The sequence below is a fragment of the Rosa rugosa genome, chromosome 1, assembly GCF_958449725.1.
Source record: "Rosa rugosa chromosome 1, drRosRugo1.1, whole genome shotgun sequence".
NCBI classification, from domain to species: Eukaryota; Viridiplantae; Streptophyta; class Magnoliopsida; order Rosales; family Rosaceae; genus Rosa; species Rosa rugosa.
The window spans coordinates 46,514,604-46,536,725 of NC_084820.1; the positions used below are offsets into that span (position 1 = coordinate 46,514,604).

At 37.8% G+C, this 22,122-nt stretch overlaps 4 protein-coding genes and 1 pseudogene across 5 annotated transcripts; 3 read left to right on the forward strand and 2 right to left on the reverse strand.

Annotated features, from left to right (window-relative positions):
- The first annotated feature begins 1,987 nt into the window (after positions 1 to 1,987).
- LOC133738983 (peptide deformylase 1A, chloroplastic/mitochondrial) lies at positions 1,988 to 4,358 on the forward strand. Its single transcript, XM_062166690.1, has 4 exons — positions 1,988 to 2,430; positions 2,728 to 2,817; positions 2,928 to 2,995; positions 3,851 to 4,358. Exons 1-4 carry the CDS (start codon positions 2,017 to 2,019, stop codon positions 4,089 to 4,091), a joined length of 813 nt encoding a protein of 270 aa, XP_062022674.1. The 5' UTR covers positions 1,988 to 2,016; the 3' UTR covers positions 4,092 to 4,358.
- A 904-nt stretch (positions 4,359 to 5,262) lies between these two features.
- Positions 5,263 to 8,989, reverse strand: LOC133725130 (probable polygalacturonase At1g80170). The gene is made up of 9 exons (XM_062152259.1): positions 8,662 to 8,989; positions 8,015 to 8,146; positions 7,720 to 7,890; positions 7,605 to 7,625; positions 7,309 to 7,516; positions 6,774 to 6,855; positions 6,591 to 6,699; positions 6,385 to 6,501; positions 5,263 to 5,936 (listed from the first exon to the last, which is right to left on the reverse strand). The coding sequence occupies exons 1-9, from the start codon at positions 8,899 to 8,901 to the stop codon at positions 5,637 to 5,639; spliced, it is 1,380 nt and encodes a 459-aa protein (XP_062008243.1). The 5' UTR covers positions 8,902 to 8,989; the 3' UTR covers positions 5,263 to 5,636.
- Positions 8,990 to 9,241: 252 nt separating this feature from the next.
- Positions 9,242 to 13,320, forward strand: LOC133725129 (pentatricopeptide repeat-containing protein At1g08070, chloroplastic-like; annotated as a pseudogene).
- Positions 13,321 to 16,521: 3,201 nt separating this feature from the next.
- LOC133729174 (uncharacterized protein At1g15400) lies at positions 16,522 to 16,890 on the reverse strand. The gene has a single exon (XM_062156661.1). The coding sequence runs from the start codon at positions 16,888 to 16,890 to the stop codon at positions 16,522 to 16,524; it is 369 nt and encodes a 122-aa protein (XP_062012645.1).
- Positions 16,891 to 18,741: 1,851 nt separating this feature from the next.
- Positions 18,742 to 22,066, forward strand: LOC133725132 (uncharacterized). 2 transcript variants are annotated; one of them, XM_062152262.1, is made up of 7 exons: positions 18,742 to 18,966; positions 19,039 to 19,174; positions 19,258 to 19,325; positions 20,420 to 20,533; positions 20,648 to 20,810; positions 21,549 to 21,701; positions 21,777 to 22,066. In XM_062152262.1, the coding sequence occupies exons 2-7, from the start codon at positions 19,100 to 19,102 to the stop codon at positions 21,801 to 21,803; spliced, it is 600 nt and encodes a 199-aa protein (XP_062008246.1). In that variant the 5' UTR covers positions 18,742 to 18,966; positions 19,039 to 19,099; the 3' UTR covers positions 21,804 to 22,066. The 2 variants fall into 2 exon arrangements, with proteins under 2 accessions (XP_062008246.1, XP_062008245.1); XM_062152261.1 differs by having other exon boundaries at positions 19,048 to 19,174.
- The last annotated feature ends 56 nt before the right edge of the window (positions 22,067 to 22,122 follow it).

Sequence of the window (22,122 nt, forward strand, 5' to 3'; positions counted from 1 at the left end):
TACAATATATAGTTGCATAAAGTTTATTCATTGTGTACGCTTTTTGAAAGAAAAACAATTTGTGCATCCATTAAGAGTTAGAGAAGCTTTCCATTTGTTTTTGAAAAACCATGTGCTTCATATAGTCATTGATTTACTTGTTCCATGCTTGAGTAGATTAGTGAGTCAAAACACATTCATTCATCACATTCTGCATATCAAAGTACTCTCGAGGTTAGTTGGAGTCAATGATGTACAAGCAGATTAAAGGTCAAGGTCAATACTTGTCAATTCAAGAAAATTAGTGAAAGTAGTTCAACAATGGAGAAGAATTACAACGTCGTGATCAGACAACCTTCTAGAATAAGTCTAGTAGAATAGTCGAGGTAAGTGCTATTGGTTATATGTATGACACGTTTACTTACTTGGAATAGAAAATAATCATGAATCGGAGACAAGTGGAATGGGAGAAGAAAGGAATCGGTATTGATTCCGGAGGAATGATTCTTAAACCCATCTCCCCCCTTCGTAATCGAATTCCTGAGTATTCATGAATCGATTCCTGATAAGGAGGTGGGGCCTACATCCATTCCGATTCCTTCATGTGTTGGTAAACGCATGAATTCTTTTACCCGGAATCATTCCGATTCCTTTATGTGTTAGTAAACGCATGAATGTTTTTACCCCGTAATCATTCCCTTTCCTTCCAAGTAAGTAAACGTGTCCGTAAAGTGAACTTCTATCTTTCCATACATTAAGTTGATTGATTTTCACTAGGGCCGGCCTTCAAGAGTTAAGGCCCCCCGTAGTTGTTTACCTCATTTTGAGGGTTTTACTGCGCAAACTATTCTTGTGCTTCTTGATTGCTGTATGGTTGTTTTGCTCTTTCCAGTCTGCTACTTCTGTGTTCTTTAATATTTGGTATTTCTAAACTCGCTTCAATCCTCCGTAAGTAAACTGTTGTGTCACTTGAAAATAGTTGTGGGTTTTATTAGGTTAGCCTATTCACCCCTTCACCCCGCACACAGATGGTTTCTTATACTTTCGGGTACTTTCACACCCGCAGTTACAGGAGCCACGTTTTCAATCAGAATAGGACAATGATCCGAAGACATTGAAACAAGATGGTATGACAAGAAAACCCCCATCTCTGAATCAACTCCGAATTCCCTAAACATTGGCCGCTCCTTCCCGGCGATTGTCCCAAGTGAACTCGTACCCTGTGAAAGCAAAACCATAGAGCCCGCAATCCTGAAGAACATTATGAAAGTTGTTAATCAACCTCTGAGATCGCATATCATCTCCCATCTTTTCATGGGCCTCAAGCGTTTCATTGGAATCTCCATAGCACAACCAAGGCCCCTCCCTCGCCCTAGCCAACTGTCTCAGCAAATTCCATGACAAATGTCTTTGACTTGCCACTGGTTCACCGTAAAACCTAGTCACCCAACACACATAGCCATCCTCCCCAAGTGACCAGTGCATTAATATAGAAAAAACAAGACGATAATAAAGAAATAACATAAACATTAATTACTCCGCCATATACATCATACACAGACCACCTGAAAAACCACCCACCTTAACATCCCTCCAAGCCTAAACGAGACTTCAGTTTTCCCATTTGACACAACGTCACCTTCCTTTCTAATAGAAAAATTACATCCCGCTTATGAACAAAGAGAAAGTCTTCAAGTCTCTAAACGTCTGGGATCTCATCATCCCACAGATGTTCCAGCTTAATATCCTCATTGCTCGTGATGGGAACCCCACTGCTAGTGTGTGTGGATCTTTTTATCTCATCAATTTTGTGATTAGTGCAACTATAAGTCTGTTATCGCAAATGGTTGCAATCTGTCATAGTAGCACTGCCATGCAATAAGATTTATACATGCCTTGTATTTTGGTACATGTTTTCTTTGGCTCGTGGCAGAAGCTAAAAACGTATAAGCTTGTACGACACCATAACTTGTGTCGTTGAATTTGAGTCTGATCTCCTTCAAAACTCTCTCTCCTCCAATTTGAACACCCAAACAAATGGAAACCATCCACCGATCCACACTTCGTCTCCTTCCCATATCTCTCTCTGCACTATGCCTTACACGACCAACCACCTCGGAATCCAAAAGAATCCGACTACCCATTTCTATCCCCGGCATTCTAAACCCGAAACCGGCCTTCTTAACGAGCCAGAAAAGTTACAGCTCAGCTCCTTCTCCAGTTGCCAAAGCTGGTTGGTTTCTGGGCCTCGGAGAGAAGAAGAACAAGAGCGTGAGCCTGCCCGATATAGTCAAAGCTGGAGACCCGGTTTTGCACGAACCGGCCCGAGATGTTGAGCTCGGGGATATTGGGTCGGAGAGGATTCAGAAGATAATTGATGATATGGTGAAGGTGATGAGGAAGGCTCCTGGGGTTGGTCTTGCTGCTCCACAGATTGGAGTTCCCTTAAGGGTCAGTTCTGCTTAGCTTTTGATCATTTCGTTCTTCGAAAATGTGTGTTCGTTTATCTGAAGAGTCAACTTTGATCAACAATGAGCTCTGTAGTTGATATTGATAAGAATTGAAGTATCAAAACTCTAGTAGCTAGTTCGATTTAAGCTACATTGCTTTCTATTTATTTATTTGGTTAGAACGTTAGTATTTTTGTCTTAGTGGGAGGGTTGTGTGTAGGTAATGGCTGTTTGGATATTGTGTTACAACAGTCTCTTATTTTGTCTAGTAACAAGTTTGTCATTCTTATATCTGCAGATAATAGTCTTGGAAGATACAAAGGAATATATTAGTTATGCACCCAAGGATGAGATTAAAGTTCAAGATAGACGGCCTTTCGATCTTTTGGTATGTTAATACGTAATTATGTATGAGGTGAATATCCAAATAACGTATGAATTCCTTGCATTGAAGCAGTTTCACTTCACTCTAAAAATTTATTTGTTGTTTTGAGGCAGGTGATTATTAACCCAAAGCTTCAAAAGAAGAGCAACAGGACTGCAGTATTCTTTGAAGGCTGCTTAAGGTGAGGGTTGGAACTGTAAAACTCTACAATTAGCGAATTTGTAGTGTTTTAGCCACTTTCCTTACTTCACATCATGGTTTCTGACATTCGATGTATGATTTTTTATCTCCAATTTTGCTAAAGTTGATCTCGAGGTTCTGTTTCTGGGACCATTATTGTTTGTCTGATACTTCTTGCCCCATTATAAATGAGCTAAATCTGCAATCCACTTTGCAGGATAAAGTAAATGAATCATTCCCATTTGAGAGATTACCATGTTTTCTGTGTTGCCTTATTATTGTGGAAGGATTGTTGAAAACAGCTTTGTTAAGCTTGTTAATGTTACGGTCATATACAATCTGCATTCTCAATTTATTTGTTAGCTTCTTGATTAGGAATTTTCCCACCACTAACTGATTTCATTTTCTGGCACCCTGGAAATCTAGACAAAATTGATCTCATATTGTCACCAGTTGCTCCTTGGTTGAGTGGAGCTATGACATGAACTTATAGGCTCTTTATTTTCTTAGGGATGTCATCAAACTACCACTACAATGGTTTTTGATCTTCTATAAATATTTGAAAAACAGTACTTATTCATATATGAAAATATGGTGGGCAACAGAAGGTGTTTCTTTTATTATAGTCCATCTCAGTTTAATGACTATAATCAGTTCATAAAATGATTGGACACAAGATGGTAGTATCCATGTCCCTGTTTTTGTAAATAGTTATTATCTTGTGGAACTTTTCAAGAATCTTGAATTGATTAAAGTGCTAAATTTTTGCATTTCAGTTAGACCTTGATCATGATGTTGGTGGACAATTTATGTCATCCATGGTCAGTAATTTTTCTCTTGCTGTGTTGTTTGGCAGTGTTGATGGATTCAGAGCAGTGGTAGAAAGATATCTTGACGTTGAAGTTTCAGGTTTTGATCGTAATGGCGAGCCCATCAAAATAAATGCTTCAGGTTGGCAGGCTCGTATTTTGCAACATGAGTGTGACCATTTGGAAGGAACTATTTATGTTGATAAGATGCTCCCTAGAACATTTAGAACAGTTGAAAACTTGGACTTGCCTCTTGCTGAGGGGTGTCCCAAGCTTGGAAGTCGCTAGCTTATAGTATGAATATGGACTTGGATAAAACAAGAATTGCAGATAAAGGTGCCATCTGATTTATGCAATTGATTCTGGTACTCCTGGTGCAATTGACTGTTGGGGATCAATCTAATACTTTAACAGCAAGTGTCATTTTGCTTTCTGTTTTACAAAGCTCAATTCCCATCGGCTCAACATTTTTGGTTTGGGAGTGACCTTAATGGTTGTTTTAAGATATTCTTGTGTTTCTTTATAAATAGTGGATACCCATTACCTATTCCAATATAGTTTTATCATTGTTTTACTTGAGGGAATTTAGAAACCAGTTACAGAAGTACTACAACATCCTGCAGATCGGTTAGACATTTTCGGGAAGATAACTAGTATAAAACCTAGCAGTTTACTACAGAAATACCATTAGATCCATGAAAATTCCATTGTATTTTGGGACCTGGGGACACATGATGTTCATGTACTCGAACTGGATAGGTGAAATAGTTCGTGAAGAAGAGTGTACTGTGTACTGTGTATGAACTATGAAGCTCTTACCTTATCAACAGGAAGAAGAGTGTACTGTGTACTATGTATGAACTATGAGGCTCTTACCTCATCAACGATATAAATTGTGAGAACCTACAATCACTGATTAAAAATAAGATGAAGCTGATAGCCAAATTCATGTTTGTTAGCTACTTTGGAGGTAAAGTATTTAGGAATTAATCAAACCCCCACCATCTATTTTGTATACAATTTTTTCATTTGAACACAGCATCTGGGAGTATGATTTCAGAAATGCTTAAAAGAATTTATATATTAGAAAATAGGAAATTTATACAATCAAGATGCTGTCAATTCACTGCAGGGGCAAAAGATTTTATATGGTTATATGGATGAATTCTTGGATTAAAGAGTTCATGGTGGATTGGTGGATCAAGACTCCTTTTGAAACGGTGGAGAAAACCAAAGTACAAATTAATGATCAATCTCTTTATTTCAATTCACACTTCATTCCATAAAATGGAAGAAAAAGGTAAAACCTGAGAACAGACCTACTCAGACATGGACAAATCGAATTCAAAAGCTGCAAAAGAATGTTCAGAAGCTGTAGACGTAGATACAGATTATCACCATGTAAGAAAGTAAAACAAAAATGACATATTTCTCAGAAGTTAGAACAAGTAAAAAGTCATGAAAGAATGTAGAACAAACATAACAAACGCATTTCTAAGAAGTAAAAAGCAAAAAGCAACAAATTAGTTAATTGTAATGGTTACATTTTTTATTTTCACAAACATATATTCAAACTTGGAGTGATCAGTTCCACCTCTACATGAATATGTACCAAAAAAAAGAAAGAAAGAAAACAAAACTATTTCAAGACTCGGCTTTTTTTTTTTTCCCTTTTTTTTTTTGTACAGTATCATAGTCCATTTGTGGCAAACCTATTCACTGCTGGAATCTAGACAAAACACCTCTGGTCTATAAGTCCGTATAGCTCCAACAACAAGATGGAATCCAAAAAAAATCCATTTTATGAGCTATAATAGACAATACAACACTGATCTATAGGGTTGCCTTTCCTCCATATTCCAAACTTACAGGGTTTATGAGGACTTTTTGTTTAATGAATTCTTCACTATCAGAAAAGCATGCAGGTGGGTCAACTGAACCCAAACTTGAGCCTTGAGCTGCCCAACAAAATGATCTGGTTATTTCACCATTGGATGGTAGAAGTTGAACATCTTCTAAATATAAACCTTCACATGGAGAATCATCACTGCATGCAAATCGTATTGCTTCGTCTGTAGCAGAAGTCCCTTTAATGTGTATAAAGGATATATTCTCAACTTTGACCGCCAAAGTCTGCATTATCTCAAAATATAGATGTTAGTGACTTGGTGTGTTTTGGCTTGAATAGGCCTTTCTGCTTTGATGGAGAAGGACTCTACATCAAGCTAAGATTATGAGGCTATGGATGTATGAACTAAGAGTCAAGAATGCAGATTTACATTTTGAAACATACACATTAGCAGTAACTGAATACAGATAAAGAGGAAGTATTGCAACTGATAAATGAAGTAAGAGTATGAGGCTATGGATATGGATGAATGAGATACTTCATTGCCAAAAAAAAACAAAAAAGAGATACTTTATGTTCTAGAACATCGATTTGAAATTTTAGTGTAATATTGGTCAGTAACTAAAGAAACGCATTAATTCTAGAACCAGTTACTTCTAATAACTAGGCTAATTCTTAGGAAGGGTTTGGTACGCATGGAAGTTGCGCTTTAGAGTTTCTAGAATTTCATACCTGATTTAAACATGGCAACTGGGAGTCACAATAATATTGATCAATTATAATTGGATTTGATACGTTGTCCATGACCACATTCCGAAATGCAATGTTAGAGGCAAAACCACTACCTCCCTGATGAAGATGGAAGAAAACCAATTTCAGTTACCTCCATATTGCCAATGTGTGTCCATGTCAAGAGAAAGCTCAGAGAAGAAAATTACCTGCCATGTTTTGATCCTCACTCCATTCTCAGTGTTAGAGAGGAATGCTGCATCAACCACTACATCACGCACATGTGACCAAGAGTTTGATTTTCCCAAGCTTCCGATGCTTAAGGAAGCATTTCTGAATTAGATAAGGTGGTCAACATAGTGAAGCCTTAATGAAAATGAAATCTCTTTTACCTTATGCCATGACCAGGGCCGCAGACAATATTCACAATCCGGACGCGTGAAGAATTGCTAACTATAGAAATGCAGTCATCTCCTGAATTAAGTGTAACAACTCAATAGAAGTCAGAGAATGAGTTCCAAAGTTCCAATGCATATTGATATTTACTGATTCAAACATGATTATATAGAGAGAGGTTGTGATAAAAACTCCTTTTGAATGTAGTATATCAAAGCGATCAATTTGTAGTTCTCAGTTTCTATCCTCTCTGTACCTAAATAAACCAAATGGTTTTTATCTTTGATACCTATCAATAAATTTTTTATTTTGAAATCACCAAAAAACTGGATATTAGTAGTCATATCTACACTAAAGCAATTGGTCAAAATATATATATATATATATATCCTTCTCTAACATCTAAAGGTAAGTTAACAGCTAACAGCATTTTACGTAGAAACTCGAAATTAAATAAATTTATCTCTTTGATCAAGAAGACTGAACAGAGTTATGTATTCTATAATTCTAACAGTTTTTCAGGAAAATCACCTGTTCTTATTATGCTATCCTTGACCTCAACACCCTTTGACACACTAATGTGGATTCCATCAGTATTGGGACTAGTGGCAGGTGCAATAACTTGGAGATGGGATGCTAATACCCGCATACAGTTGGTGAATGCCATGTGCATTTTTTGACTATTGACAATCATAATATTTTTGACCTTCAAATTCTTGCACCTATGGAATGTAATGGCCTGGAAAGTATTTGATATTAAGGCTACTAAATCATCTGAGGCAAAAATCCTTGTAAAGTGCAGTACAAAGAAAACAAAAGCCACTAACCGTTGGAGCATGTCGACATGGCTGCCAAAACCAAAATGTAGCCTTCTGTTAGACAAATACAGGTAGACCACTATTTACAACAAAACATAATCTTACAGGTTCAAGAGAACAATACATTTGTTGAGTTGGTCTTACAAGAACGAGCCCACCATTCCTGTCCCATCCCATCAACTGTTCCTCCCCCTTCAATGGTGAGATGGTTCACCCCATGGAAATAAAGCCACTTGCGTCGATTCAAACCAATCCAAGCATCAGGATTGATGGGAGCAATGATGGTACCAGAGATCTATTAAGACAAGCAATGTAATTATTGAATGAAAGTTTTAAGTAACAAATGAATAGTAGATGCATTAGCACATAAATATTCGTAATTGAAAAAGAATACAGTAGGTAATAGGATCGATTCATACCATTAAAGTCACCTTTGATCGACACGGTCCAGCAATATCAACAGGATGGATAAGGTAAGTCCTTCCGGAAGGAATTAGAATTCTTGTCCGTGTGGGAATAGAACAAGCAACCTCCCAAGCATTTTTGAAAGCCTAAAGGGATGTGAATACTGTCATTTCAGGAATGGCTTAACCATAAATCTCCATTCATCTGTTACACACAATGTATGTAGAAAACAAAAACAGTTTTGCCCCTTTCCTCAATCCATCAATGATTTAAAATTCTTCAAAAGGAATTACATTTTTTCTCTGCTAAAAGATGTTTGGTCAATTCTCTAATTAGTTCCAAGACAAATGGAACTTTTTTAAAGCCACCATACTATAGAAACCAGCTGATCAATGAGTGCAAAACACGGATGAGTATTACATTTGTTAAACCAATCATCGTTTCTGAAAAATGGGAAGAATTTAGTTGTCATACACAATGAAGTTTGATCACTCACTTCATAAACTCACCCACTAAAATAATTAAATAACAATGTGATTCTATCTAAACCCAAATAGAAGTTCAAGACCCAAAATGGAAAAGATTTAAACATAAGCAGTGGCTGATCGAAAGCTCGGAAAAAAAAAAAAAAAAAAAAAAAAAAAGTTGTGGAATTTGTTACCTTAGAATCATCAGTGATGCCATCTCCTTTGGCACCAAAATCGCCAACAAAGAGAACCCTCTTGGATCTAAGTCGGGTTCTGGTAGACCCAGATTGGGGGAGCCGTAAGAGAGAGTCAAATTTCTCTCTATCAGTAGTAGGAGTAGTATTTGAGCTCAGAAAGAGAGAGAATATATGAAGGAGAAGAATGAGACAAGTGGAAGATGAAGAAGATGATGAGTAGAATCGAAGGGTTTTCATAGTGTCAGAGAATGTCAGACAGAGATCAGAAGAAGGCTCTACTTAAACTCATCTTTCAGAAAAAACACTATATTACAACGGAAGTGTCGGTTTGTGGTTTTTACATATGATTTTATATGTTTGACTTACAATTGGGTCAAAAGCATGAACATGGATACAGAATTTTAACGACATTTTTTTTCTTTTTTTTCAGAATAAGAGCAAAAAGTGTTTACTGGAGAGTTAAAAAAGAACATCAGTAACCAGAGTAAAATGTATTATTGTGTAAAACAGACTCCTTTCTCAGCTTGAATGGTTGATGCAATTTCTGCAGTTCAGACTTGCAAACATCCGGTAAGTTTCTCATACCAGACTCTACTATAGTAGATAAAACATACCATCTGTTGAAGCCAGTAGGACGCTTCCATGAATGAAGCTTTGGTAATCTGTTTTTATGATTCAGATTAGGTTGTCAACAAGTTTCTCCGTCCTAAGCTTGAGGGATTTCATCTATGTCTGTTATTTTGATCAGATTCATAATCAGTAATGCTTTTAAGTCTTATGTTGAAATTTGTTTCACTTATGCCACTGGGGAAATTGTTTCAAAGTTTTGCTTTTCTGTGAGTTGTGAACTTGTGGTTGATTGTTAACTTTGTCTCTACATCTTTGAATTTACTTCAAGATGGATGTCCCTTGGACTACAAATCATTCCTACTGCAAAACATAAAACCCACATCCCAAAAGTTCATGTTGTCTGTCCTTACACTCTGAACAAAACTCAAACCCATCACCTCCCTCCCCTTGAACCACTTTCTTCTCTTTCAGACCTTAAATGCATCCATGCTAAAATCATCAAAACTGGGTGCTATCGAAACCTCCCCCTTGTAACAAAGCTTGTAACTTTGGCTTCTTCTATGGCCCCCACCATGGACTATGCACGGAGCCTGTTCGATACCATGTCTGAAAGAGATGTATTTCTTTGGAACACCTTGATCAGGGGTTATGCTGATCGGGGACCTTGTCATGAAGCCATAGTTTTGTACAGAAAAATGCATCAAAGTGGTTTTTCACCCGATAACTATACTTTTCCTTTTGTAGTTCGGTCTTGTGCGGTGCAATCGGCTTTGAGAGAAGGGAAACAAGTGCATCGTAACATAGTTAAAAATGGGTTTAATTCTATGTATTTGTTCAGAGCTCTTTGGTGAGTATGTATGCACAGAATGGTGAAACTTTGAATTCAGAGCTTGTTTTTAACGAAATGGTTGTGAGGAACATAGTTTCCTGGACCACGATGATAGCAGGATATGTGAAAAATGGGTTGTATAAAGAAGGGTTGAGTGTTTTGTGAGACATGGTGGCTTCAGGTTCCCAACCAAATGTGGTTATACTGGTCAGCATCCTCCCTGCTTGTGCTAGTTTAGAATTTTTGGATTTAGGAAAACTGATTCACTGTCATGGAATTAAAGTTGGAGTTGACTCAGACATGTCATTCATGAATTCTTTGATTGCATTTTATGGTAAGTATCGAAATCTTGAGACAGCAAGATCTTTATTTGATGGGATGGTAGTAAGAAACCTGGTCTCGTGGAATGCAATGATTGCTGCTTATGAACAGAATAATGCAGGGACGGAGGCAATAAAGCTCTTTCGTAGGATGCAAAATGAAAATGTGGACTATGACTATATCACAATAGTCAGTGTAATTTCAACCTGTGCTAGCTTGGGTGCATTGAACACTGGGAAATGGTTGCATGAGCCTGTGAAAAGGAAAGGCTTTGGAACCAATGTTTCAGTCACAAATGCACTCATTGACATGTATGCAAAGTGTGGGAATATTGATCTGGCCAAGAATGTTTTTCAGAAATTGCCTCATAGAAGTTTTGTGTCCTGGACATCTATAATAGGGGCTTGTGCATCTCATAGTCATGGAGATGATGCTCTCATGCTTTTCTCAATGATGAAAGACCAGGGCATTAAACCAAATAGTTTCACTTTTACCGCTGTTTTGACTGCTTGTAGGCACTCAGGTCTAGTAGACGAAGGGAGAAAGCATTTTGAGAGCATGATTAAAGACTACTCCCTTGTCCCTGGTGTAGAGCACTATGCTTGTGTAGTTGATCTTCTTGGTCGAGCTGGTTGTTTGTTAGAAGCTTATAAGTTTATTCAGAGGATGCCGGTTGAGCCAGACATTGGTGTCTGGGGAGCTTTACTTAGTGCTTGCAGGATATAAGGCAATGTTGAGCTAGCTGAACTTTTGGCAGCTCATTTGTCCAAGTTAGATCCTCAAACTACTACCCTCTATGTTCTCATGTTAATTATATATGCGGAAGCTGGTAGGTGGGAAGACGAAGCTAGGTTGAGAAACTTGATGACGGATGAGACAGAAGGAGTTGAAAAAATTACCAGGGCAAAGTTTTGTTGAGGTGAATCAAAGTTTGTTTACATGTTTATCAGGTTCCCAACTAGAATTCCCACCAATGCTGGCCTCATGCTAAATACTCCTCTGGCCTCTATCTTCCAGATTCCTCTTGCATCAGTTTCATTTGCTACCTCTGCCATTCTTACTCAAAGCTCACTAGTATGATCTGCTAGATATGGATAATGATATTTGTGAGACCCGGCCTAGGACATCATGACATAATGCATGACTCTATAAGAGGTCAGTTCTTTATTTATTGATTTTGACGAGTTTGCTGTCTTGCTGTAACAGTTATGACTTTTTTAGTCAGCAGTGTTACCTTCCATTGTTTTGTTTTTTATTTTTATTTTTCTTTTCAAGCGGTGAATATCGATCTATACATCTGTTCCTGGATGCATAGTACAAAGCTCCATCTTTCTCACTAACTGAATGCTTAGTCTCTTACTTTCTCTGATTTTGTCTCACTCTCCAGCCTTGCTGTCTCAGGCATGCCACTGAGTGGCAGTGGTGGTGGCTTTCACTGTTGGGTTTATTGAGATCAAACTAGGCGAACAAAGTATTCCTTATTCTTTTTCTTTTGAAAGCAAAAGCCTATTCATGTGAACAAAACTATTTACTTACTCTTTCTTTGTCTCACTCTCCAGCCTTACTGTTGGGTTTATTGAGATCAAACCAGGCGAACAAAGTATTCCCTATTCTTTTTCTTTTGAAAGCAAAAGCCTATTCATGTGAACAAAACTATTTACTTACTCTTTCTTTGTCTCACTCTCCAGCCTTACTGTCTCGGGCTTAACACAGAGTGGCAGTAGTGTGGCTTTTCGCTGTTGGGTTTCCTTGGGATTAAACCAGGTAAACAAACTATTCCCCTTTCATTTTCATTTGAAAGCTTATTCATGTTTGAGAAAGCCAAACGTGATTCATATTTCCTGGTTTAATTTGTTGCTTTGCCTATGGAGGCATGATTACTGTGGCTGTGTTTTGTTCTTTGTGCTTACTAATTTGTTAATTTGTTCTAGGTGGTATTGTACATGCCTATTGTTGGTGCTAGTAAGAATAAAAAAAACCTTGGCTTGTCTATGTTAACTTACTAGCTAACTGAAACTATTTCCTCTGTGAAGCATCAAATTACTAATGTGATGTTTAAGTTTAACAAAGCCAAGGATTTAAATATTCTTTTTTGACAAACCAGTGCTACCTATACATGTGGATAGGAGAATTCTATTACATTAACTAAGAACGTTTAGAATAAACTAAACTAACATTTGTATTTCATTCCATTGCCAACCATCTGGCTATGTCAGTTATCTATTAACCAATTGAGTTATGATAAAAAGATTGTCTTTACAGATGTGGATTTGCCGTGGGCTGAGGTGAACTCTTCATCTTAACTGTGCATATTACATACTGAGCTGAACAAGACCAGACGAGGCAGCTTTGTTTCAAAATCCACACCCATGCGATCTATATTTGTAAGCTACTGAAAAAGTTGCCATCAGATTTGAAGTTAATATTTGGTCCTCCATCCCTTCTGAAAAAAGCTGGTTTTGCATGGTCTTACATGAAGCTTTTTGCAATTAACTGTTGAAAGAAGCAGTCAAAGGATGTCAACAAGTCTTATGTAGGCTTAGTTTTGTATCTTGGTTTGTTACACATCGAATTTTGGTTTCGGATTACAGTTGCAATGGTGGAATAATGGATCATGTTATTTTACCTTTTGATGCAGGCCAAGTCGGATGGTCCAATTTTTGTGCTGCATCGGTTACGCGTCTGATTTGATACGTTCTTTCAGTACATCATAATAAGGGCGGCAATTCCAGGCTCCTATTCGAACTGAAAATGCCTAATGTCGTGTGAAATATTGTATGAAATACATTATTTGTACTATTATGGATACCTTTATCATCAAAACCAAGAACAATCACTTTTTTCTTCTCTTGGCAATTAGCCCAGATATAAGAACTGATTCTTGGTTAAGGACACTAGAAAAGCCTAAATTATGAAATAAGATGAGCAGTGGCCATAAGTACCAAACTATGCTCGGTGTGTTTTTTATTATTTTTTTTCTTTCTTTTTAATTTAGTTAAATATTTTTTTTTAGGGGCCGTGACCACTTACCTAATTTTAGCCTAATAATTGCCCACTTACTTCACTAAGAGTTTTTTAACCCCATTTACTCAATCCAACAGTGTTTGACAGTATTGCCCTCATACTCTCTCTCTCTCTCTCTCTCTCTCCCCAACTCGTTCACCACGGCGAACGACTTCCGGCGCCGACTGACCGGGACGATCTCGCCGGCCCTCCCTCCTCTCACTCTCACATTGATCTCTCTCTCTCTTTTCTCTCTCTCACCACCGACTCCGACGCCACCTCGTCTCCGGCTCCGCCGACAAACCTGATCGCACCGATCCTTCGTTTTCTTCTCCCACCGCCGATCAGGTCCTCGCAATCTTCTTCTTCTTCTGCACCTGCCACCGCAATGTCGACCAAGCCCTCCACCTCCTCGACCACCTCCGCCTCTGTGGCTACCGCACCGACCCGCTCAACCTCAGCAGCGTCATCCACGCTCTCTGCGACTCCAACTGCCTCGAAGAAGCCCACCACCGCTTTGTCCACTCCATTGACTCAAATTGTGTCCCTGACCAGCGCACCTGCAACGTCATCATCGCTAGGCTACTCGATTCCCAAACCCCACACAGCACGTTGGGTGTTCTTCGCGTTTTGAGTGCACTGAAGCCTGATTTTGTTGCCTCTTTGGTTAATTACAACCATCTGATGGATCAGCTCTGCTCGCTCCGAGGCCCAATGAGGCTGACAGAGTGTTGTTTGATGAATGGTTATTGCGAAATTGGCGAGTTGGGTAATGCACAGAAGGTGTTTGATTAAATGTGTGGAAATGATTATTGGAATATAATAATGAGATTATTGGGGGGCAGTAAAAAGATTATTGAGGGGCAATAAAATATTTATTGGGCAATAATAAGATTATTTGGGGGGCAGTAATAAGATTATTTATTTGGATAAACCTACTAAAACTTTCAAAATTAAAAACATCTTCATTTTTCACTAATTATTGATCCCTAATAACCTTGTTATTGGGAGGCAATAATATGATTATTGGGAGTCAATAATATGATTATTGGGGAGCAATAATATGGTTACTGGGTATTATTAGAGGGCAATAAATTCAGACGCCGGAATCCGGTCACTAGTCCGGTAGCCTGATTCGGGATTCTGGTGACCGGTCGCCGGAGTCCGGCAAGGTCTCCGATGACTTCTCTCACTAAGTGACAAAGAAGGAGATGGCAAAATTGTCCCAAAAATAAATAAAAAAGAATAAAAAAAAATACTTAATTGGGTATTAGGGAAATAATCTTTTAGAGTGTTTGGGTAAGTGGGCAATTTTTAAGCTAAAATTGGGTAAATGATCATTTTCCCCTTTTTTTTTATGGAGCAGATGTGGGCCCGTCGTACATCAGAGTCTGGCCAAAGTTCCATCCAACCCACGTCGCCAGACCCATGTCGCCACGATTCGCACCGCCATGCCATCTCATCCCTGGGATCCAAACCGTCTCGAGCTACGCTGCCACAACCTGTATCGCCACAGAACTCCATCCCTGATCCAAACCCCGCAATCCCCATCACCATCGACCAAGACCCATGGCGCTGTCGATCTAAGAACCCATCAGTAAGGATCGATTACCGCCCTGTACCGCACGATCACCGCCTCCGCCACCATCCCAGTCGAACCATCTGACAAAACCCAAGAAAATCCCTCCGACGAAGTCCCATGGGCAGTAGATCTCCCGTCCGGCAGCAAATCCCAAGACGGCGGCGAGGCTGAAGGCCAGTCAGGACGTTCGGGCGCCACCGGATGAGAACAATTTTGCAAACGGAGAGCCCAGCCTAGGGTTTCTCAAGGTGAGAGAGAGACTTTTTGTTCTAGCAAGGCCCTTTATCCATTCGGTTCATGTTAGTTTCATTAAAAGAAACTGTCTGCTTAGATAATAATAATTAAATTGTGAAGTTTTTTTTTTTTTTTGGCAAAGTGACACAAACTTTCATTAAAGAAATAGGAACAGTACAACAGAAGGCCAAGAAAGGGCCAAAATACAGAAAACTAAAAACAACAAATACAACAAGATAAGAACAAAGCCCACTCGATGAACAAAGTCCAGCCCAGAAGCCTCCATGTTGGTTGACGCCGTCAGAAGAGGGACACAACCTCGCAGGAGAAGGTAGCTGAGCCAGCCAATCGACCCAAAGTTACACGCCGATAACAGCAGAAGGCAAGACCAGATCCATGAAGCAAGAGATTTTGACGCCTTAAACTAATGACACAAAATTGTGACAAGTTGTCCCGACTTCAAACTGGTGACAAGTTTCAAGCACAAAATAGTAACGATTGTGATGTTTCATCATTTCATGTGTGTTTGCTAATCGATCAGGAGTTCAGGACCACCACAGGTTCAGGTGATTAGTGATTAGTTCAGAGCAAAATTACTCCTAAACATTTATGTTGTTGATTGTTCAAAAAAAAAAAACACATTTATGTTGTTTCAAAGTTTTGAAGTCTTTAAAACTAAATATGATTTCAAAACTAAATATTATGAACAAGTTGGCTATCACGCCAACAGTTTTAACTTACAAAAGACATTCATGTGATTAATTAGTATCGACTGTCGACTAATTTATATATACATAATAGAAATTATTACTGCATTGGCTTAAAGTCCAACAGAAATAAGTCAATTAATTTACAAGTTAAAAGTACTCTTTAACTAGACTATTGATGATTTGTTGGCCAAGTAAATGCCACTATACAAAGTATTTTTGTTTTGTTTTGTTTTTTAGAAACGTAAATAAAGTTTAATTGTGCTCATCATTTGTTGATATGAATCATCATTTGTTGATATGATTCTGCTTGTCACAGGATCAAGCCATCATGGTTTTCTATGCTACAATGAATACCGTACACCATCTGTGTGGACTGTGGAACAAGTCTATATACACACCCATAATTAATTACATTTACTCATTACCATTTCTTTAGAACATGAACATTGTTACATGAGCATCATCCATATATCAAACATCAAGCAAAGCCCAAAAGTAGTGATTACATATCTGACGTACACTAAACCCCTATAAGAGAAACTTCTATACATCCCACCGGAGTATGCCACCATTCCAGGCACCGGATTGTTGAAGATCGACGTCATCGATCAGTAACGTGATCGGCTACGCTTGCCAGGCTTTGCTCCCCGAACCGCATTGTTCTTGGAGGATTTACCGAAACCCCCACAAAACCCACATGCAGAGACCTTTGGCGACGGTGGTTCAATAGCTGGGGAGATCTTCCCAGAGCTGCGGTAGCCGCGTCCTCCGCCGTTGGATCTGCTTCGTTGTACAGTCTTGATTGGCCTCAGTGGCTTAACATCCTTAACTATGACAATCTCATTCTCCTCAGAGCTTTCTTGGTCTTGTGCTGGTTGTTGTTGCTTTAGCTCTCCGGACAAGAACCTGTCATCCCACACAAACCCTGAAGAGCCTTGCCTTCTGAAAGACATTGAAGATCTTTGCAAACCAGCCATATATCACCCTAGCCTCTCTCTCCCTCGATCTCTAGCTTTCTCTCTAGAGATACAGTTCTGAATATATATGAATATGTTGATTCTATGAGGAAGATTTTTCTGGTGCGTATATATATAGGGAGCTCGAGAAGACAAAGTTGGAGATCACAAAGATTATGATAACAGGTCGAAAAGGTCAGAAAATCAAATTGCAGCTCCGGTCAATAGAAAAAGTTTATAGTTAACTTATTGTATGATGAGGTTGTAGGCTGGATAATCAATATTATAATACCATGTTTATTATTTTTAAATAATTATAGTACGTAATACCATGAGTATGAACGATGGAATTTCTTCTTCTGTCCAAGGCGGCTGACCTAGTGATCGATGGTCATCGTCGACGTAAAGCTAGCCGCTTGGTTTTGATGCCTATCTCCATCAATTACTTCATTTAAGGGTTTTCCTTTCTTTTAAGTAATTCAGAGACTTTTGAATTCAATGTGTCAATTATATTGTATCACTTCTTCATTAGTTCATATGTGATTTTCTTCTGTAGTTACAGGGACATTTCAACTAACTCCTACATGCATGGTGGTACATATTTTGGTCTCAAGTTAATTGGAACACAAAAAACATATCGAAATCTACACTGAAGTTGTGAGGTCCTATGTAATGTAAAAAAGATCGTTTTTATTTACTACATAAATGAATAAATTGTAGTGCATATCGAATGTCAAATAATCATATACGTAGCCGTGTTGTAGTCTTGAAATGTGAGGTAAGCGTGTACGATCCATCACTGAACTTGGAGAATTTCATACTTGTTTTTCAAACATGGCAACTCGACCTTGCTTACTAAACCAAGTCAAATAATATAGGTTTCCAATTAAAAATATTTTGGCGTCTCCACCTGAAGAAAATCATGAATCGCTGTATGCCTATAAATTAGTATAAACACTTGATAATAATAAGTGTCACAAAGAAAGGTTTGTTAGAGTTTTTTTTTTTTTGTGAGAAGCACTTTCTTCAATCTCCAGTATTTTAGATAGAGGAGATGGCGGCGAGTGTTGCCTCCAAAATTTGTGTAAGAGATTCAATGGATGTGTACCTTATGATTCTAGACGAATCCTTGATCTCTGATGGTGGTGCATATTTGCTTTGTCGATCTCTCTCCAGGAGATTGATGAAATCAAATGCGTTCCAAGAAACGATGGGGAGGATGGGTTCCTTCGGTGATGTTTAGATACATAATGCTTGCTCCAAAAGCTTCATGATCCATTTTGTTACAGTAGCAGTACATGATCGATAGTGGTGATTGTGTTTTATGATGGTCTTTTGGATCCATTTCTAATGGAGCTTTCATATTATTAGTGTTCGGGTCAATTCAATAACTTCCATTCCAGACGTGTCACATGACTGGTATGCCAAGCCAATTATATATATATATATATATATATATATATATATATATATATTTTATTGTATTCCGAAATTACTTATGTTTAATTAAAATGAAATACTCAAAATATCCCCTGCATAGGTACTGATTGGTAGGGCATACCGCCACATGACACGTCTGCCCTATCTAAAAATCTCTCATTCAATTATGCGTTAAAATCTAGAATGGTCTGGAGGAGATGAGGAGTATTTATGCAATTTTAGGATCGATGATTTGGGGTAGACAAACTTAATCTTCTTCCTACGTCTCGTGTTACAAGTTAATATTTAGTTCAAATTTAGTTTGGAGGGTGGAAGACGCATTGATGGAGTGATTACACGCATAGAAATATGTATAACTATATCTATAACACTAGAAATAAGCTAATCATAATATATTTTTTTGTTTAATTTGTAGGTAATAAGAGAACAATTAAGACCAAAAAAAAAAATAAAAGGGAACCATTCCATCGTTTTTACTTTTTAGCGCTCCATTCAAATATTCCGAAGCAAAAACCCGCGAAACCAAGAAACGAGATTCAGAACAAACTTTTTCTTTCCCGCCAGAACCATAACATTGGGTGCTCAGTGAGCCCCTAATCTGAAATCAGTCCAAGACCCATTAATCATCTTCCACAGTTCGTTCAAGTTCGGCCTTCTGTGAGTTTCTTACATCTGGGTATTTCTGGGGTTTCAGTTTACGCACATAAACTGTTTGATGAAATGTTTCAGTGAATGCAGGTTTGCAAGGCAGGAAAATTATTCCGATACTTTTGTGTTTTGAAGATTGAAGATGTATGGGAGAAAAGCCAGCCAATTGGTCAAAGAAATTGCAAGCGGCGAAAAGGGGCAGCTCACACCTTTCAGTGTAAGATATAACTTGCCCCATTTCTCAATTTTATCCAAATTTCTCTAATTTCCCATGATATTGAATAACATTTCATCTTGTAGAGTGACCTATTTGATGAAGTAATTGAAGAATGTAAACAGCATTATCATGAGCTTGAATGCTTGATAAGGTAAAACCCAATTGAATCCTCTGACTTTATAGCATTTCATCTTGTAGAATGATGATGTTGTTTGCAAGAATCTGACGTAATTGCCAGTAATAGTTTTGTTTTATTAATAATTTTATTTTTGTGTTAAGTAAGTAGCTATGGTGTGATAAAGGTGGGGGTCGGGATCCAAATGCATCGAAACATTTCCAGATATCCATATAAGGGTTCTGAGATGTTTTATAAGTTTTGGTTGTTGAGTTGAATTTTAGTGGGCCGACTTACTTATTTACTGCTCAGACTTCAGAATCATGATTATGTCCAAGTTTAGTTATGAATTTTGATTTTGCAAATAGTGCAACTGCTACTAAGACACAGATAGCTACATTTGATTTCTTTGCCTATGTGGTAGGGTGAAGCTTTAGCGTAAATATTGACATATAGTTACCGTTGGATAGCTCTGAAACTTGTTACACTTCTGTAGTACTTGGTTGATTTTGTCAATCATTTAGGTTCTTTTCAATCTTCTATTGGTTCCCATAAATGAGTCTTTGATTATTTCATTTAATATTCTCTGTAGAGCAACTTTTACTACTTTCTGTCTTCAATCACAGATCTTGATTTCAATATTATAATTACATCATGTCACTCTGGCTTTCTGCTCAGTTTTAGTATAATACCATGTTTTTCCTCTGTAAAATTTTGTTTTCTAATTTTAAGAGTTGCTGGGAAAAAAGGACTCTTTTCATTTAAGACATATCAGACTATTAATACACTTTTAGAATGTTTACCCAATTCCTTGCAAATCATTACCATTGCACTTTCTTTATGGTCCAAAAACTCTTTTTTTTGGTGAGTTGTTGCCTTGTAGGTGCTACAGTTTACCTCTACTGTGAGCTTAGTCTGGATTTTAGTTGATTTCAGTTGTCGATCATGTAATAGGGGGGGAGTTTGGAAGTTGCCTCTGGAAATTTCAGTTATTTATTTAATTAGAAACTCCCTGTAACATATATTTGAAAGCTGTCCATCTGTTTTTCTTTCTGTAACATTTCTATATCATATGATATATCTTCTGGTCTGTATACCCAATCAACTAATCTGACTTGATGTTGTAATAGGAGAATGGAGGAACAAGGATTGAATGTCGAGACAGCTAAAAATGAGGATCACTATGGGGCACTCATCCACCACCTCTCTTTAGTTCGCAACAAACGCTGTTTGATGGCATACCTGTAATATTTTATCTGGTGTTATTTACATGATTAAACTGCTTCTTGCTGATCTGTATGTCTTACTGTTATCATCTTCACCAACTATTGTTGCACATTGCTCTTATAACCATGCAGGTACAACCGAGCAGAAATTTTACGAGCTCTGATGTGGAAGGTAGGGTCTGTAATTCCTGAAGAAATAAAAGAGAAACTCAGCTACTCAGAGAAAGAGTACATTGCAAAACATTCAGCATCTTTAAAAAAATATATGGCAAGTGTGGAACTCGACTTGGAAGTGGTAATCTCTCTCTCTCTCTCTCTTTCTCTCTGCATACTGCATACATAAATGTTGACCTTTATCAGACTAACTCAGTTCACTTCTTTATTTGGTTATCAGAGTCTTTCACTTTGATATTATGATATTCCTGTAGATTATATTAGGATTATTGTTGATTTACTGGAGATGTTAATGTATTGGTATTTATAGTCAGTGATGTCTCTTTAACTTTTATGTGCATAATGGAACCGTGGAGAAAATTGTAGGTTTAGAAAAGCAATTTTGAGGAGTAACCACATATGAAAGGAACAAAAAAAAATCTTAGTTCTCATTTAGATCAAGTATTCATAGGATCCAAACACCTATAAAGTACAATACTAGTAGTAGCTGCAGAAATGAGACCAGTAGTACATAAAATAGAAGAAGCAACAATCCTTGGCATTCAATTGCTGAGGGTCCACATAATTCATTGGTTCGAATGCACATTTGTGTGATGATATTGACTTCCAACTTTTCCGAAGCCAAGCTTTCCAAATAAATACTCACCCAAGTTATGTTACAGTGACCTGTATCTGCATGTTAAACATACTTGACATCGTATGGGTGCAGGATTTGCAATATGCCTATTATTTAGTAGATGCTCCAAGGGTGTGCTTAACAAATTATGATTGAAAATTTGTAGCCATGTCTCCGTACTTCGTTAGTGAAGAAGATGAGTCCTTGTTGTTTAAGATTATTATGCTAATTTGTGTTTGCCAGGATATGGTGCCGCCGAAAGATCCCTACATCAAGGTGAGAGTTCTTGATGACATGGGTGGAGAGATACTACTCAGCGATGACAAGAAAGCAAATTTTAGTCGTCACTCAATGCATTTTCTTAAACGAACTGATGCTGAACAGCTCATCTCACAGGTATGCTCATAAACCCGACAGCTTCAATACTCCATTTGGATTCCCAATTATCTAACCAAGGTACTGAACTAATAGGGCAAGATGGAGGAGCTCAAAGACTGACCTAACGGGCATGACCTGCGAAGTCATTCTTCCTCAAACTCTATATATTGAGTTGTTTTATTATAATTGTCCTTCTACTGTTTCTTAATAGTGTTTATATTTCTGGCTATACCAGTAAAACATGTTATGTGCGGCAGTTCCCTGCAGAAAGCATGATAATCAAGTTCAAAGGTGTAAATGAGTGCAAATAACTTTGTGGTACTCCTTTGAGTTCTCATCTCCATTACTATTGTCATAGTCATGTTTAGTCAGAATTCACTTGATATTGACTACTTTCCATTTTTATGCGCATACAGACGAGATTTCAAATTCAACTTGG

What these genes read in the sequence shown, in the direction of transcription:
- LOC133738983 (XM_062166690.1), top strand. Translation starts at nt 2,017, where the DNA reads ATGGAAACCATCCACCGATCCACACTTCGTCTCCTTCCCATATCTCTC. An exon ending in AGATTGGAGTTCCCTTAAGG is followed by an intron (nt 2,431 to 2,727) that starts GTCAGTTCTGCT and finishes TTATATCTGCAG; the next exon opens with ATAATAGTCTTGGAAGATAC. An exon ending in GACGGCCTTTCGATCTTTTG is followed by an intron (nt 2,818 to 2,927) that starts GTATGTTAATAC and finishes GTTTTGAGGCAG; the next exon opens with GTGATTATTAACCCAAAGCT.
- LOC133725132 (XM_062152262.1), top strand. Translation starts at nt 19,100, where the DNA reads ATGTATGGGAGAAAAGCCAGCCAATTGGTCAAAGAAATTGCAAGCGGC. An exon ending in GGCAGCTCACACCTTTCAGT is followed by an intron (nt 19,175 to 19,257) that starts GTAAGATATAAC and finishes TTCATCTTGTAG; the next exon opens with AGTGACCTATTTGATGAAGT. An exon ending in CTGAACAGCTCATCTCACAG is followed by an intron (nt 21,702 to 21,776) that starts GTATGCTCATAA and finishes CTGAACTAATAG; the next exon opens with GGCAAGATGGAGGAGCTCAA.
- LOC133729174 (XM_062156661.1), bottom strand. Translation starts at nt 16,890, where the DNA reads ATGGCTGGTTTGCAAAGATCTTCAATGTCTTTCAGAAGGCAAGGCTCT.
- LOC133725130 (XM_062152259.1), bottom strand. Translation starts at nt 8,901, where the DNA reads ATGAAAACCCTTCGATTCTACTCATCATCTTCTTCATCTTCCACTTGT. An exon ending in CATGTCGACATGCTCCAACG is followed by an intron (nt 7,517 to 7,604) that starts GTTAGTGGCTTT and finishes AATACTTTCCAG; the next exon opens with GCCATTACATTCCATAGGTG. An exon ending in TGAGGATCAAAACATGGCAG is followed by an intron (nt 6,502 to 6,590) that starts GTAATTTTCTTC and finishes CATCTTCATCAG; the next exon opens with GGAGGTAGTGGTTTTGCCTC.